At 41.1% G+C, this 16271-nt stretch overlaps 3 protein-coding genes across 7 annotated transcripts in view; 2 read left to right on the top strand and 1 right to left on the bottom strand.

The window, feature by feature from the left end:
- Positions 1-772: 772 nt before the first annotated feature.
- On the bottom strand, positions 773-3233 carry LOC118428793 (RNA-binding protein 7-like). The gene is made up of 3 exons (XM_035839001.1): positions 3022-3233; positions 2289-2702; positions 773-1731 (listed from the first exon to the last, which is right to left on the bottom strand). Exons 1-3 carry the CDS (start codon positions 3115-3117, stop codon positions 1480-1482), a joined length of 762 nt encoding a protein of 253 aa, XP_035694894.1. The 5' UTR covers positions 3118-3233; the 3' UTR covers positions 773-1479.
- A 187-nt stretch (positions 3234-3420) lies between these two features.
- Positions 3421-11316, top strand: LOC118428792 (U4/U6 small nuclear ribonucleoprotein Prp31-like). 3 transcript variants are annotated; one of them, XM_035839000.1, is made up of 12 exons: positions 3421-3562; positions 5167-5414; positions 5868-5951; positions 6376-6473; positions 6837-6943; positions 7372-7541; positions 7903-8060; positions 8488-8769; positions 9207-9215; positions 9542-9670; positions 10144-10275; positions 11160-11316. In XM_035839000.1, the coding sequence occupies exons 2-12, from the start codon at positions 5204-5206 to the stop codon at positions 11274-11276; spliced, it is 1497 nt and encodes a 498-aa protein (XP_035694893.1). In that variant the 5' UTR covers positions 3421-3562; positions 5167-5203; the 3' UTR covers positions 11277-11316. The 3 variants fall into 3 exon arrangements, with proteins under 3 accessions (XP_035694893.1, XP_035694891.1, XP_035694892.1); XM_035838998.1 differs by lacking the exon at positions 9207-9215 and having other exon boundaries at positions 3422-3562; positions 8488-8778; XM_035838999.1 differs by lacking the exon at positions 9207-9215 and having other exon boundaries at positions 3451-3517; positions 8488-8778.
- A 1989-nt stretch (positions 11317-13305) lies between these two features.
- The window catches only part of LOC118428469 (protein piccolo-like), a 42286-nt gene continuing 39320 nt past the window's right edge, over positions 13306-16271 (top strand). For 2 of the 3 annotated variants that reach the window (XM_035838547.1, XM_035838546.1), the window contains exons 1-4: positions 13306-13692; positions 13805-13907; positions 14036-14215; positions 14322-14512. In XM_035838547.1, the coding sequence (XP_035694440.1) occupies positions 13600-13692; positions 13805-13907; positions 14036-14215; positions 14322-14512 (567 nt within the window). In that variant the 5' untranslated portion in view covers positions 13306-13599. The remainder of the gene's footprint in view (positions 13693-13804; positions 13908-14035; positions 14216-14321; positions 14513-16271) is intronic. The other variant, XM_035838551.1, reaches the window with a different exon arrangement.

Here is a 16271-nt window from a genome sequence, read left to right as displayed (position 1 = left end):
ACAAATTCAATTATTTTAAGTAAATAAATTATACTATTACTGGTATAATTGGTTTCTTTTAGTATACTATAACTGGCATAACCTCTCATTTACGAGGTTGACATAACAAGACACCCCTAATGTACTTGAAATAGTCTACAATCTCAGCGACGTCTCAGCTACGCCGCCTAGCAGATATGATGAGTAACGCAACACAAAAGTCGTTCATCGCGTGCACCACTCAGCTGCGCCCTCTGGCGGACATAAATAACAACGTAACACAAGTGCCTCAACAGTCTTCCACTAGGTCCATGTGGGCTGTACCGATTTCAAATATCGTTTTGAAAATAGCGCTATTTTGGGGCAGGAAAATGAGTGAACTTGAAGCTAATAAAATAGAATATTTGCTACAAATTCGCCAGGACTTCTCCAACAGCATACTCTCCATATAATCTGTATCGACAAAGACAGATTTTCATTTGCATCAAGGTTTATCCTTCATTGATATTTTTATATAGACTAACCTTAATCTAGGAGTGGCTGTCCACCACCATTTTTTATGTTAAAAGGTCTTTTTTTTTTCACTTTCATGGGCATTGAACTGAGCAAGGAGGTCTCTATATAACCTCCTTGAACTGAGCAGCTCAGTGTAACTCTATACTACAAATTCACATCTGCTTGCTTACTGCTTACTTGTTTCACATCTATTGAGAGGTTACGTTAGCTTCTTTGTTATATAAAACAACACCGTGAATAATGTCATCTGTAAAAAAAATTAGACAACACAGACTTGTGGACAGAGCAAAAACCGTCATATTTAATGTCCATGTGATGTAGTTTCAGTTTCAGTTTACTCTAGATGGAAATGGTTGAATGATCCAAGATATAAAACATGTGCTGTAATAGTTTTTAAGTAACCGGTTATGTGTGTATAACTATAAGATCTTTTGTTGCGCAGCTAACATCCCCACCATTGCACAGTTGCTACAAAAGTGTGAAACCTATCTATGACAACACTAAACTTAGATTAGTACAAGTAACTTGAACAATCAAATCAAATACATGTATGTACATTGTTAGTAGTAAAAGCCAATATGTACACAGAAAATGGATTTAAAAAACAAAATAAAACATCACCGGATGGATCAACCATGTAGTTATTGCCTCTCTTAGTAAAACCTTTCTTAGGGACATAAGACATATTTGTAAATTGCCTGGAGGCCCAAAGCAATGCTAATGATCCACTGTGTAAAAAAACTTGAGTAAAACCATTCACAAAGTATGGCTGGAGATTAACAATGAGCAATGTTTGCCTTAATATAATCCCCTCACACGAAAAAAGGTTGTTCACTTTAAAACTAGTTTTTATCCCCATCTCTCTACAGAGAGAAAAGTAATCAAGCCAGAAATGCAGTAAAAAAAAGTCCATGTCCTTTATGTTGAAAAACAATCTATTGTCCATATCTTCAAAGAATCTCAGGGAACCACACAACAAAAGCCCTATCTCCTGTGCTGATAGTGTCTGCTATCTCTCCTGTTATCTCTGTCCCTGCTGCGGTCACGATAATCTGCGTCCCTCCCCCCACGGTAGTCCGAATCCCTTCCCCAGCCCCGCTGGTCTCTGTGGTCTCTGTCCCTGGATCCCCTGTGAGGGGTGTCCATGGGACTGTAGTCGTTCCGATTGCCCATGTTGTTGTAGTTTGACCTGTGGTGGCTCATCTGCATCTGTTGATTCATCGGCGTTCTTTGCATCTGTAAGAACAATGTTCCGAATGTCATTATTACATCTGAATACATTAGATACCCAGCATCGTGCTTTCTCCTGAGTTTGAGGTTCTATAGCTTCAATTTTTACCTTTTTGCATACCTAGACACCAGTGGAAGAAACTGATCACAGCCTTATGTGTCACATGGGATGAAGAGGACAAGTTCAAATCTACATACATATAGTACAATGTATGTTGAAATAAGTCACAAAACACGAAAAAGACAGTCTCTAGTAGTCCATACTTACATCATCTGGACCACTCTCTACCAAAGGTGGTGACTTGATAGAGAGACACACAGACAAACAGAGAAGAAACAGTTTTCAACTAAATAAAGAAGAAAAGACTTGTTTTTCAGGATTTAACAATTTGTTCTCTAGTTGGTGAGCATTCAAAATTTGTTTCTGTGCCAAAACTTTTGAGAAAATAGAAAGCCAGAGAGAAATGCCTGTTAACACGTTAAAACAGGCTAGCACCTATCCTGTACTTGAAAAGTGGTAAAACTGACAAAATTCCACATGCCGGCTATGCAGTCATATTTACCTGTTGTGCCATCTGGTGAGGGTTCATCATCGGCAAGCCCATGGGGGACGGCATCATGCCTGCCCCTGGGGTCATGGGGGTGGGGAACCCCAGCAGGTGGTTGAACCCCTGGGGTGGGGGGTTCATGGCGGGGATGGTGAAGGCCCTCTGGAGCTGGGGCGGGGTGGGGGAGGCGAACTGTGGCTGGTGGGTGGGGGTGGCGTTGGGGCTGTCCACGCCGCCATGTGCGGGACTGGCGTGCTTGGAGCCGGTGCGGCACTGCAGGCGCAGCGATTGCTCGTGCAGCCGGATGCCGTTCATCAGTTCGATGGTGTAGGGGACGGAGACAGCGTGTTTGAACTCTATGAACGCGTAGCTCCTAGGCTTGCCGGTGTTGGCATCCATAGGGATTTTGACTCCAACAAGCGGACCAGCCTGAAATGTAACAAAACATAAACTGTTTATTCAAGCTCCAAAAGTAATTTACTTCTTTCCTTGGAAAATTAGGAAGCGGCCGAAGCGCATTAAAATGCTTAGTTTCTGTAGAAAGTTATGATGTGTGTTTTGATGCTCATCATTGTGATGGCTGCTTATTGTAAATGTGGTATCATATTCATAGACTATTAAGGACCCATTAATTGATTACCATAATTTCACTATCATCATTAATAGGCGTTATACTAGACTTTATCATACAAACAACCACTCCGCATTTTGCTGGCAACAAATTCATTATAAGATTTCCAAATCAGACCTGGAGAAAAAGCTCATAAAGAAGCTCCTCCGTGACTTGAGAGCTGAGGTTCCCGACCCACAGAGTCCGCTCTTCTTTGCCGTCTTCCATGACCATGCCTGCACGCTACAGATAGGTTTGTTGAGGGAGAAATTGAAGTTTTTCCACCAAGTCCAGAGCACGCTCCCGAACCCACTGATTCACCAAGCCACGTAACCTCTAACCCTGACAGGTTATTAGTATTACATTACTCTATAGGGGTATAAAATTGTTACATCAGCCTGTTTGTACCCTAATTTACATGATATTGATGATTGACTGCATTAAAGGAATCTGAAAGTAAGTTAAAGTATCTTTCTGTACTTTTATTTATACTATCATAGCTTATCTTTTGTATGTATTTAAAGAATTGTTATTCGATTCACCTCTTTTTGCAGTGGATATGGCAAATTTCCCACAATGCTTTGCCTACTGAACGTCGAAACAGCGTGAGGCGAAATTTGGGCCATCAACTTCGGGAAAACGTCTGTTTGGCACTCCTTCTGTAGTGCTGTGAGGAACTGTAAGTACATTCTCACAGTTTTCGTATATTCTGAGATGTTCGAATGTTTCGGAATCATTTTTGTGGCTTGAAATTATCAAAGCAGTCAAGGGTTTTAGCGAGGAGGGAGGGGGGCATTTGTTTGGGATGGGATGCTTTGGACCAGCACCAGTGCATGCTTCTGTTTTGTTCTGGTATTAAATAGTGTCTATTCCATGTTCAATGTACTGTTTTATGCTTTTATTTCTTACCTGCAGACATCCAGGTAAGTAATATTCAAAGAGCGAGGCTATTGACACACCCAGTGTGTCGATAGCCTAAACAGGCTATTGACACACTGAGTGTGTCGATAGCCTGTTTAGGCTATTGGCACACTCAGTGTGGCGATAGCCTGTTTAGGCTATTGACACACCCAGTGCTAGAAACCACTAAAATGAGGAAATCTTACGATTATATTTGACAATCAACACTCTGAAAAATACAAATGGCATCCTGTGTCCATTATCAAACCAAAATACGATCTTTTTCACGTGTTTACGGCACAATTTTAAACATCGGAATCTGCTATCATATAGGGTGCTAGTTTTACTGTCACCGCATGTGATCATGGCAGCCATGTTGGATCGGTCAGGAACACGTTTTCAGCTGTGTTTACCGACGAATTCCTGCCGTATTGGAGAATTTGCGGCCTCAAAACTTATATCACTAAGGAAGCGAAGTTATAGTTGTTGTTTTACCTCCATTATTTTTAATGTGAAAGAAATATTCTTCTGAGTCGCTGCCGATAGCGCCGGAACCACACGGCCGAAAATTATGACATGTTTTGTGGTCAGTGTTATTTTTGGTTTATGATGTTAACAGAAACTTTAAAAGTTGTTTATATATAAAATATTCTTATATCAAATGGATGTTTAAAAAGGGACAAGAAAAAATTGAAAAAAAAAATTTAAAAAAACTCGGGCGCGGACTCGAACCGGGTCGGAGTTGCTGTCACGAATTCCCGGGTCCAACGCTCTATCCACTACGCTACGCCAAACATTCACGATGAGGGCTGTATTAACAGGTATCCAAATGTAGGGCATAACTTGAATACGTCCGTTCATTCCAAGATTCAAAGATTCCAATGTCTAATCTTCCGAACAATGTCTAATCAACTATTGCTTGTGTAAAATATTGCCAGAAAGGAGCGTTACAAGCTCTGATTGGCTGACTGGCATCTCGGTGTGTCAATAGCCTGTTTGGCTATTGGCACACTGAGTGTGTCAATAGCCACAGCGATATTCAAATACAATTCAATTTCTACAACTGGATAAAAAACGGATATTTACTTCCGGACGTTTCGAGTGACATCCATCACTCTTCTTCAGCAAAAGCAGAATGAACTAGTCAAAATAATTCAATTCCAGTACAGTATCTAGTTATTTTTGGGAAATGGGGTGTTCAGTGGTGTTTACTTTGTGTTTGAAACACAGCAATAAGTGGTCACTGGTGGTATATAAAGTTTGCAGTAAAGAGGTCACAGCGAAAACTGTAATTAACATACATAACCAGCGCAAACATTTTACCCTTTTACAATACTATTATTAACATTACAGCTGTTCTGATCCCTTTGTTCACAACTTCAGGTATTCTGTGCCCAGCTGAGACTGCCAGCCAATCAGGATGTCTCTAGCAGACGAGCTCCTGGCTGATCTGGAGGAGGAGGCTCCGGAGAATGAGGAGAAGGAGATCGAGGATGTGGAGGAGGTTACCATGGAGATGGAGGTGAAGCAGGACGGGATCGCCTCCATCGCCAAGCTGCGGGATTCGCAGCAGTTAAAACACATCATGGAACAGATCGATCACTACACAAGCAGCGGCTTCAGGGATGAAAGTATGTCAGGGTTACACTACTTACAGTTAATCACTACTTACAGTGAATCACTACTTACAGTGAATGGCCTGTATTTTTGACATGGATATTGACAAGAACATCCTTAGCCTCCTGAGTACATCCTCGTAGTAACTGCTGGCTTAATCCTTTTTCAAGCGAAAGGATTGAGCCAGCAGTCACTACAGAAGATGGTAGTGAAAAGGCTAGAACATCCTGTCAATAGCTCGCCCTTTCTTGTATTGCAAAGACTGCCTTGTATACCTGTGTACCTTTTCATAGTGGTTGCAGCTTTTTAGCTTTACATCCATTTGACTTGCTTGTTGAGAACTATGCTGTAATATATGTAATACAACGCATAAGATTCATTAGGACCAAGATTATTAGTTTGGTATGTCATCTTCATTAGTTTGTCCAAATGAAAACATCTTGACCAAGCCCTTGCCTCTCCCCCAGTGGTGGGACCAGTGGAAGCTGACCCAGAGTACCAGCTGATTGTGGAAGCTAACAACCTCACTGTGGAGATTGAGAATGAGATCAGTAAGTATGGCTTGTTCTTCTTTTCATCAGTAATATACAGGATACTGCATTACTCATAACTTTTCACAACAAACCACAAAGTGCAAAGTTTAGACGTCTCTGTACATCAATTTTTGGTCTCAGAAGCCACATGATGTCATACACCCCATGAATTTGATGAAGAGTATAATGAGAGTCATTGTTGTCTGCAAAGGAGTACCAAGACTTACAAACCTGTAGTCATGAAACAATACACTGGACATTTCTCACAGTTTGCGGACACTCTAACTCAGTTACTGTCTGGTTTATCATCTCTTGTCCTCTATCTTAAGAGCATTAGATGTGCTTCCTCAGATGTCAAGCTTTGATGATGGCAAGTTTTTCTTTGGTAAGAAAACATTATACCAGTGCCAGTGAGGTTTTAACTTGTATGCTTCCTCCACAGACATCATCCACAAGTTTGTCCGTGACATCTACTCCAAAAGATTTCCTGAGCTGGAGTCTCTGGTCCCCATGGCACTGGACTACATCAGGACTGTCAGGGTTAGTGTCTTATCCCTGTGTTCTAGGTAAACATACATGTATATTGTCCAAATGATGTGCATGCACACGGTTCTCACCCAGCTCAGTTGGGCATTTGGGATCTCTATGCTTTGATTTGTATCCCCTACGGTTTGTTGCAACCAGCATATGGGGCTATTCCGTTGTTGGCAGAAAGATACCTTTAGGGAGCAACCAAAGCATAACAAGGCTGGACTTCAGAATGCCCCTTACACTGTAAACTTGATGTACACATATTTTGAAAGACTGTGTATAGAGCTGAAGAGTTCTGAATCACAAAATTTTCCAGACCTACTTTTACATTGAGATGTTAACAGTCAATGTTTTTTTTTTTCTGTTGAACAGGAGATTGGCAATGATCTAGAAAAGACAAAGAACAACGAAGTCCTCCCGACCATCCTGACAAACGCTACCATCATGGTGGTCAGTGTCACCGCCTCCACCACTCAAGGGTAGGTTTGTGTGGAAATGATTTAATCTCTTCCTAAACTCTTTTTGTCTTGGTAGACATCATTTTCTATATTGCAGCTTCCATCAGACAATGATTACTCTGGGAGGTTCTGGCCAGGCAGCATCTCTCATGTCATGGCTAATGCATCCAAGCTCTCCCAGCAGAGTATGATTTAATTATCACTTTTCTAAATACATAGCCAAAAACTTGCAGGAGCATACAACTGTTTTAATCTGTAAGGAGCAGTACATGAATCACATCATTGTCCAAAGGCTTAAGAGTGTGGCTGCATTTGACTTGGAGAAAAAGAAATAGAAAATAAAACTGCTTGCTCTTCATAAAACTTCATGGCTCTTTTTTGTTGACAGGTTTATAAATATTATTATTCATCATGCCTAGAGGTGACAGAAACTTTTTTTCCCCTCTCAGGTCTATCCTGTCCTCAGATGACCTGAATGACATAAACGAGGCCTGTGACATGGCCGTGGACCTGAACGCAGCCAAGCTGAAGATCTATGAGTACGTGGAGTCCAGAATGTCCTTCATCGCTCCAAACTTGTCCATCATTGTAGGGGCATCAACAGCCGCCAAACTCATGGGTAAGTTTGTGCTTGGGGAGTCCATTTTTAATTTTACCACTGTTTTAGAAACAATTCTTATTTCGTTTCCAAAATCTCAGTAATTAGAACAACACACGTAGAGTGTAGTCTATCCTTAACTGTAGTTTGTATTAAAATGATTCAAACATTTAAACAGCTAAGTGCCCAGAGGGCCTCTTTAAATTTGGACATGAAGATGATGTGATGTGAAAAATACTCATTAAACCATTTTTTTTCAATTTGAAGTTAGAATATTGCATTACCATTAAAATGCTTCAAGGGTCAGCTTGTGATAACAACAGGTCACTACTATTTGAAGCCATCTAAAAAAAATTAACCCAATGGCACTCCTGTTATTCAGGTGTGGCAGGAGGCCTGACTTCTCTCTCCAAGATGCCGTCCTGTAACGTGCTGGTTCTGGGTGCCCAGAAGAGAACACTAGCTGGTTTCTCCTCCACTGCCATCATGCCCCACACCGGCTTCATCTACTACAGTGAGCAGGTGCAGAATATGCCTGCGGTGGGTACTTCTTCTGACATTTATTTTTCTTTCAGGCAGACTGGCACTGGACTCAAGTTAATAACTTTGACTTTATTCAGGTTGCAACAAGTTAGTTACTTATTTTGACAGAGCCACATATTAAAGATGTACTACTAAAGTGAGAGACATACAAAAGGACAGAAGGTAAATGTAGTTCATAGCCCTTTGGAGGATGTAGGGGCACTGTGTTGTTATCCTTTGTGTTCATTTCACTTTTGATGTGCCAAAAATGAAAAGTATTCACTTTATAAGAGCAAGAGCAGTTGATGTGTGAGAAAAAGATGATAATGGTAAAAAAAAGCCAAACTGGTGAAGTTATATGTAACAGAAGTAGCAATAGAAAATGTTAAGTTGCTCTCTCTCTCTCTCTCTGTGACAAGAACAAGTATTCCATTTGTTGCTATAGGATCTAAGAAAAAAAGCTGCCCGTTTGGTATCAGCCAAGTGCACCCTAGCAGCGCGGGTGGACAGTTTCCACGAGTCGGCCAGCGGCGTTGTCGGGAGCAACCTCAAGGACGAGATACAGAAGAAGCTGGACAAGTGGCAGGAGCCTCCTCCCGTCAAACACGAGAAGCCGCTACCCGCGCCCATCGATCCCGGGAGGAAGAAGCGGGGAGGACGGCGGTACAGGAAGATGAAGGAGAGGCTGGGGATGACGGAGTTTAGAAAACAGGCCAACAGAATGCAGTTTGCAGAGGTGAAGTGTAGTGCATGGTGCAAACTCTATTTCTCTTGTGGTGATAGTCCAGTTTTTAAGACATTGCCTACTTTGTTATTGTTAAGTAGATGGGTTACTAAGAGAGGCTAGTGATGACATAGTTTAGAAAACAGGCCAATAGAATGCAGTTTGCAGAGGTGAAGTGTACGACACTGTGCAAACTCTGTTTCTCTTGTGGTAACAGTCCAGTTTTTAGGGACCTCGCCTACTTTGCTTGTTATTGTTAAGTAGATGGGTTACTAAGAGAGGCTAGGGATGACATAGTTTAGAAAACAGGATAACAGAAGGCAGTTTGCAGAGGTGAAGTATACTACACTGTACACTACAACTAGCTCTATTTCTCTTGTGGTGACAGTCCAACTCAGTTAATTTTTTCAACTTTTAGTAAACAGGCCAACAGAATGCAGTTTGCAGAGGCGAAGTGTAGTACACTGTACTGTAACTAGCTCTATTTTTCTTGTGGTGACAGTCCAACTCAATTAATTTTTGCACCTTGCTTGTCAAATAGACTTATTATCAAAAGATTCACTTAACTGCATGTAAAAGCCTGAGTGCCGGCCTCCATTGAGACTACTGGCTCAATCCTTTCACTTGCTAGCCATGGTGGTTAGTGAAATGTCTGAGCCAGCTGTTACTACTAACTAGCTCAATCAGAAGATTCATTATTATATTTGAGTTTTGTCTATTCTGTGTATTCAATTACTTATCAAAACCTATTTATGTGGTTATTTTTCCCTTCCAGATTGAAGAGGATGCCTACCAGGACGACCTGGGCTTCTCATTAGGTATGGTTGGGAAGGGAGGAACAGGGAGAGTCCGTGGGCCACAGGTAGACAACAAGACACAGGTCAAGATCTCCAAGACACTACAGGTGAGAAGGAAACATTGAAAGTCAGCTGATACCTAGCCAACTACACTTTTACTTTCGTGTAGCATATTTGCACAGCTCTCATGCCTGACCGATTTATTATGTAAATGTCTCAGAATTAAGTCTTATACTTTTATGTCGCATATTTGGACAGTTCTCATGCTTGACCAATTTATTATATTGTAAAAAAATTATTATTATATTGATGAAAACTACTTGTTACTTCTGGGAAGGAGGTTTACTTACAATGGGGTACTGTTTCTGTCTGTGTTTGTGCGTTTACACCTATAACTCAGGACCCTTTTAATGAATTTGTTTGAATTTTTGCATGTTGGTAGTTGTTGAGGTCCAAATGAAACATGGCAATTTTCTACACTATAAAGCAGTATTTTTTGAATATCTTTCATGGGGAAATGATGGGAAAGCTGTACATGTTGGATTAATGAATGGTTTTATGTCTTCTGTTTTTTTATCAGAAAAACCTTCAGAAGCAGCAGGTGTATGGAGGAAGAACAACGTACGCAGGAAAGATTAGTTATGGTGGGAGAACCTCTGTTAGAGGGCAGGTGTCAGGAACAGCCTCAAGTGTAGCCTTCACTCCACTACAGGTGAACACATTGCTCACTTTCTTAAGACAAGACTCCTTCAAAGCAAATATGGTGTTTCAGAGACTTGGACATTTGTCTCCACTTATGTTATGTTCCACCATATAACAGGGTTCTTAATTTACAACAGATATAAATATTTGTACTATCACATCTTTGTATGTACTGGTATGACAATGTTTGGCATCACATTGCTAGCAGCAACACCTAGTTGCTTTGTGGAGTAGAACCAGTCAGTATTTCCGGTGACAGACAATCACCGAAACAGTGGCTATTGTTGAAAATTATCTGTATGTTGGTTGTTATCCAGTGATTTTAGAACCTGATGAAATGACTCACTTTGTGTTTTAACCTTTTTCAACCGTGGTGAAGAGCATTACTTCTTTGTCTCTGTTTTCAGAAAGTCATAAATTGAAAGAAGATGCTTTTATCAATGCTACTGTTTGTTAATAAAGGTTTCCAAAATCATATCCAGTTGCTTGAGTAACTGGTTTTTCACATATCTTCGACCCCCCCTTCCACTAGACAGCGATCGCGCTGCGCTCTCACTGCGACCTAAATAGGATATGCGTAACCTTTGCTTTCACACTCGGTATATTATACAAAACGTAAAAGTGTGACTGAGAAGACAAAAAAATAAACAAAGTATAAAAAGATTTGTTTCTTTTCTATACAATTCGTTGAGCGATATCATCACCGATATGTCAAATTTTATTTGGCAGAGAGAGAGCGGTGAGAGTGCCGTCCTAGTGGAAACCTAACCTTCTTTGACGTGTTTGTTGTTCTTATTGACAAATGCACTGTGATTTAAGAAGATGATGGTTATGATGATGATGAAAGTGCCATGCTTTTGTAGTTAAGATTTTATTTCGCTCTTTTCCCATCAGGGTCTGGAGATTGTGAATCCAAATGCAGCGGAGAAGAAAATGGGTGACAAGCAGGGAAAATATTTCTCCAGTACCACTGGCTTCGTCAAGGTGGAACAGGACAGCATGGAGCAGTGATGCTTACAGAATGTTTAGGTTTTCTTTGCATCGAGGACTCTTTTTCAGGGTTGGACAAGTTTTCTAAAATTCACTTGTCCTATCGGGCAAGCACACAAAAAAATTACTTGCCCGAACCAATTTTTCACTTGCCTAAAATTCAAATGTCACTTTTATGTTCATTTTCACTTCCAGCAATGGAATTCTTATTATTGCCTCTATTTTTCTATGTTGACCATTGTTTGATGCCATGACTGTAAAAAGGAACAAGTATATCAAAATCTCACTCAATGGAAAAATCTTACTTGCCCGATCGGGCAAGTGGGGTAGGTCATGCACTTGTCCAATCAGCACTTTTACTTGCCCTGGACAATAGGGCTAGTGGACTTGTCCAACCCTGTTTTCTATTGTAATGTCTGAAGCTATTTTATGTCTCTCTGGCCTAATGAGGAAATCTTAAGTTAGAAGAAAATTTGTCCTTTTTTTGGTATGCCTGTGGCCTTTTATAGGTACAGTTTATGCATGTACTAGGAACAATATTTATATGACTGTAAATAGTTTGCCTGGGAAGCTAAAATCAGCCTGCAGGCTACTTGTCATGAGGGAAGAAGTAAGGGACAGACAAAATGTAACAAAGATACAGATTACATCATGTTAAGTTCTACATTTACTCATACTATTACTCATACAAATAACATGATACAAAATACATAATAGAATGAAATCTATTTATCAGATTTTATTTCTTCTGTTTGGGAAAAGTATTTGCTTGATAGTTAAACTGATTTTGTGATTTGATCTACGGAACCAAAGGTAGTAAAATAAGCATCAAGAAATGACTGTATATGTGAAACACTCACACACTGTTTCTTTCTCCTGATGATACTCAGGCAACTCTTCATGAAATACAGTTTTGTATTACTGTTTATATAGATATTTGAAGAGACATGATGTCATAGAAATCTTCATTCATTATAAATGCTGGAGTAGTGACATGTAACATGATTTTTTTCATCACAATTTTTTCAGTGAATCCTGTAGATAGCATTTTAGATATTTATGAGGTTTTCAACCTTGGTGTACAAGGTGAGCCACTGCCTTTGCTAAAGCAATACAAACCTCCAAATGTCTTCTGTGGCAAGCAAGCGAAAGGATTTTGCCAGTGGTAACTACGGAGGATGGCACACAACCTAGTGGTTCATACCAGTTGGGTCAATTTTTTTTCTCATAGCAGTTGATATTTCAGTTGTACAAACATCAATGGCAGCCTCTGATTATTGTTATTACTTTTTGTATGATTGTACCTAATCTTTTGCAAACAATAAATTCATTTTGCTTACCTTTATAGGGTACCTTGGCTTTCTGTGACAATATCACTCTGTGTGTTTAAGGCCTATGCCATGTACCAATTGTAATTACATGTACTACTGACAGGTCAGGTGCCTACATGTACTCCCTTATTTGAAGATACCGCACTGCCAAGGTCATGTACAGTCAACTTCAAGGACAGATTAAAGACAGCCCTTAATTGGTATTCAGTATGTGTTTTTTTTGTGTCTGAACTTGTAAGATTAGAACATACGTAATGTGAACTGGCCTTGTCAGCAATCAAGGAAATGCACATTGTTTGGCATCGAAGAATATAGCTGAACTGTTGCATTCTTTGTTTTAATATGACAATTTTTCCTGATAAAGTGCTGTTTCTTCATTGCTTCTGTATTGTTATTGCTGGTATTTTTAAAACATTTGTCGGAAGTATTAAAGGGGCCCAGAGCGATTTTTAGAGCAATAAAATTGGAAATATTCTGGCAGAGACAATTGGTACAATATGATTTGGTGCATTGATGGGAAGCTTGTCACCTTAGGTGCCACTACATATGAGATATAAATCCACCACCATAAGGATGAGAAGATGACAGCATCAAGTTCAAAACATAACATGATGTAATGTTATGGCTGCCCATGTCTTTCGGACAATTTGCTGGTGTATGCTAAAATACAACTTCGATGGAGAGGTGTTAGATGAAAAATCAGCAACTTTATTGCTGCTAAACAAGATGGTGTAGGTCTTCGTATGCGTACCCACGCACACACACCAACCACTTTGATATATTGATGGATAATCTATCATTATTTGTAGCCACCCCCACCCAGGAGTAATGGTTAGTCCCATATCCGCGCCACCCGTCATGCACTTCGATAAACAAAGTCACGTGAGGATTTCGATTTCACCTTTGCATCAATTATGATAATGAGTAGCTGACAAAGTTCGTCGTGTTGCCCTTTCCTGCAACTAAGTTTGCCGGTTTTAGTCTAAAATAACGTCGGCTAGCAGGTTGCAGCGATGCCTGGGCCAGTGGAGAGATGGCTCGACACATTTATGTGTGGACAATACGCCGAAATCTTTCACAGATTCGGATTTGAGACGCTTCAATCGGTGAGTGGCGAGTCAGCCAACATGGTCGAGCTCATTTTTTTCGGCGCCGAACTCCTCATGTATGGGGAGGGGGGTAGATACGTCGCTAAATGTGCTATTTCTGATTCCCTAGGTTTGTCAACTGCAACTTCACACGCTCCAACAGATGGGAGTGAAGCCGGAAGACTGTGAGAAAATCTTGGAAAACGTCTCGGTGTTAAAACAGACGATTCTGGGTACGTATCGCTCTTCTTTGTACGTTCGTTGTATTCATTTGGGAATTATAACAGTGTTGAGTGCTTTGATTGACTTGTTGAAAATCTCTGACGATGCCCCGCAAGTAATCATGGCTGTTGACTCGTAGGGTATCGTTCCACAGCGGGGTCGACGCCGCCGCAGAACGTCCCCAGCCTGCCCGACCCCGTCGGCGGCATGCCCGCACCGCCGCATCACACGCCCTCGCCGGGCCCCAACCCCATCGTCAACCCCGCCAGCTCGGCTCTCAGGAACGTGGCCAGGAATGCCACGAGTCGCGGGATGTCAGGTGGGTTCCGTATGACACCTGTTCACGTGCTGTATTCCTCTCTAGTCTTTAACATCCCCTCGTGACATCCGAGCTCACGACGTGACGCTTTCCTCCCCATCCACAGGTACACCAGAGGGCTCGCAACTTGACCCCTACACTCACCCCACCTCCCCTGGAATGGTTGGCCCACCGCCACAGAACTTCGACTCAGCGCCTTCCAAACCAATGTACGGCCCTCCAGGCTATGTAGAAGAGCAGTACAGACCGCCACCCACACAAAATGTGCCAAACCCGCCCAAAGTCCAGCAGCAAACGGTAGGAATTCACACATATTCACACACCGGTGTGCAGTATGGGTCTGCCACAACCCTGCCAGTGCCTTGCCATACTGGATAACGTAACACAGAACACATAGAAAGTGGCACAGCCCACCAAACTCACTGCCTGGAGCAGAAACAAGTGGTGTCCTCGTTGTGAGTTACTCGCTAAATCATTAGGTCCCTTTGTTTACACTTCCCGCCCAGGTGCCTTTGTTAGAAGCCTTGGTTGGAAGCTTTTGAAAAGGTGTTTGCTGCCTCTGGTGTATCTTGTTACACTAGAGAGGCCAGTCTGTGTCACAGGAGAAAGTAGAGGAACAGGTTTCTGTTGTCTGAGCTATGAAAACACATTCTTTTGTCTTCACTTCATAGAAAAACAAACTACAACATGCGAGAGAGACCCTGTAAAAGTTGTTATCTCTCTCTCTGTTTTCACAGTTTCTCTCCTAACGTTTCAGCGTAACATTTTTGAACTGCTAAAAATTAACAGCTAAATGGTCAGCCATGCAGATAAGGATTACAAAGATTACAGCTAAGTGTAAAATAAACAGGTTTGTTGATACAGCACCCCATTTTAGCCAATAAAACTATAACTTAAAGGACAATGTTTTGATTTGTATTACTTAGGAACGTAGCTTTATGCCATTTTAAAGGGGAAGGGCAGTTCAGCTTTGTAACAGTGTCATGTGCGATAACTCCAGAGCAAACAGTTCTAGTAGAGCAAACAAGGGAAGGACAACATTAGCACCGACTCTGTCCACCTGTTTATAAAATACAAAGTCCACCAGAGCTGTCATGGCTGCATGATGTGAATGGTCTGGGTCATAGGTCAGCCATCATTTCTTACCAGGTCATAATCAGGGGCTCCACCAACTCATTGCTTGGCATTGATTTTCCTCAGCTGCGCGTAATTAACACAGCAGATTTCCTCATCAATCTGGCCTGGCTTGGTGCAGGGGAAGTAAATTTTTCTGTCATTATCATTCGCTTTGTGCCAATGACACGCTCAATTAGGTCCAATGTTTGCTGTAGTAAGGATGATCACACTTGAGTTGAGGTGTTTGATGTACGGCAGTTGGAGACAGGTGCCGGCTCCATTACTCCATCTCACAGACACCTCGTAAAACAAACAATTATTCTCCTCCGTCATTACCTATCCCTAATCATTGCTCATCATGACAAATGATCAGGAGGTAGCTGTTTATTTGTAAATTATAGGTTGGTTGTGGAAGAACATTTACTTCTTAATTTGTCCTCGTTCAGTCATTGTTGTCAGTCCAGCAAATCAAATGAATAGGTGCTAATTTATAATTATGACCAACTAGTTGTAAATTAGCTTGTCAGAAAGATGTTGATACCTGTCAAGATGTTTCTATCTAATGTTGTTCTTTTAACACCTTATCAAAGATTTTATTTCCTTACTTCCAAGCCCCAAGCCCTTTTTAGCAAATTTCTACAACTTATATTGTACGAGGTGCATAATGCTGTCAATGATAGGACTCAATTTCCTTAGATTGCCTTGACCTGGATGCTTGTTATCTGAAAACAGTTTTACTGTACAGCCCTTTCCCGGTAGTGGTGACATTAATTTTGCAGGTACATGTACCTGTTGAGATTGATGGAACCTTAATGCCATGTATAGCCTGTAGGTTCCTTTTCTATCATAATGAAAAGCAACAAGTTGTCCACATATATCTTGCTGCCGTATCTTTTGACATCAGCCCAAAACAGTTGGTTGATAGGGGAGAAGACAGGAC

The sequence above is a fragment of the Branchiostoma floridae genome, chromosome 13 (assembly GCF_000003815.2).
Source record: "Branchiostoma floridae strain S238N-H82 chromosome 13, Bfl_VNyyK, whole genome shotgun sequence".
Lineage (NCBI taxonomy): Eukaryota > Metazoa > Chordata > Leptocardii > Amphioxiformes > Branchiostomatidae > Branchiostoma > Branchiostoma floridae.
Note: the sequence above shows the minus strand (reverse complement) of the source record. Positions and strands in the feature narration are given on the sequence as shown.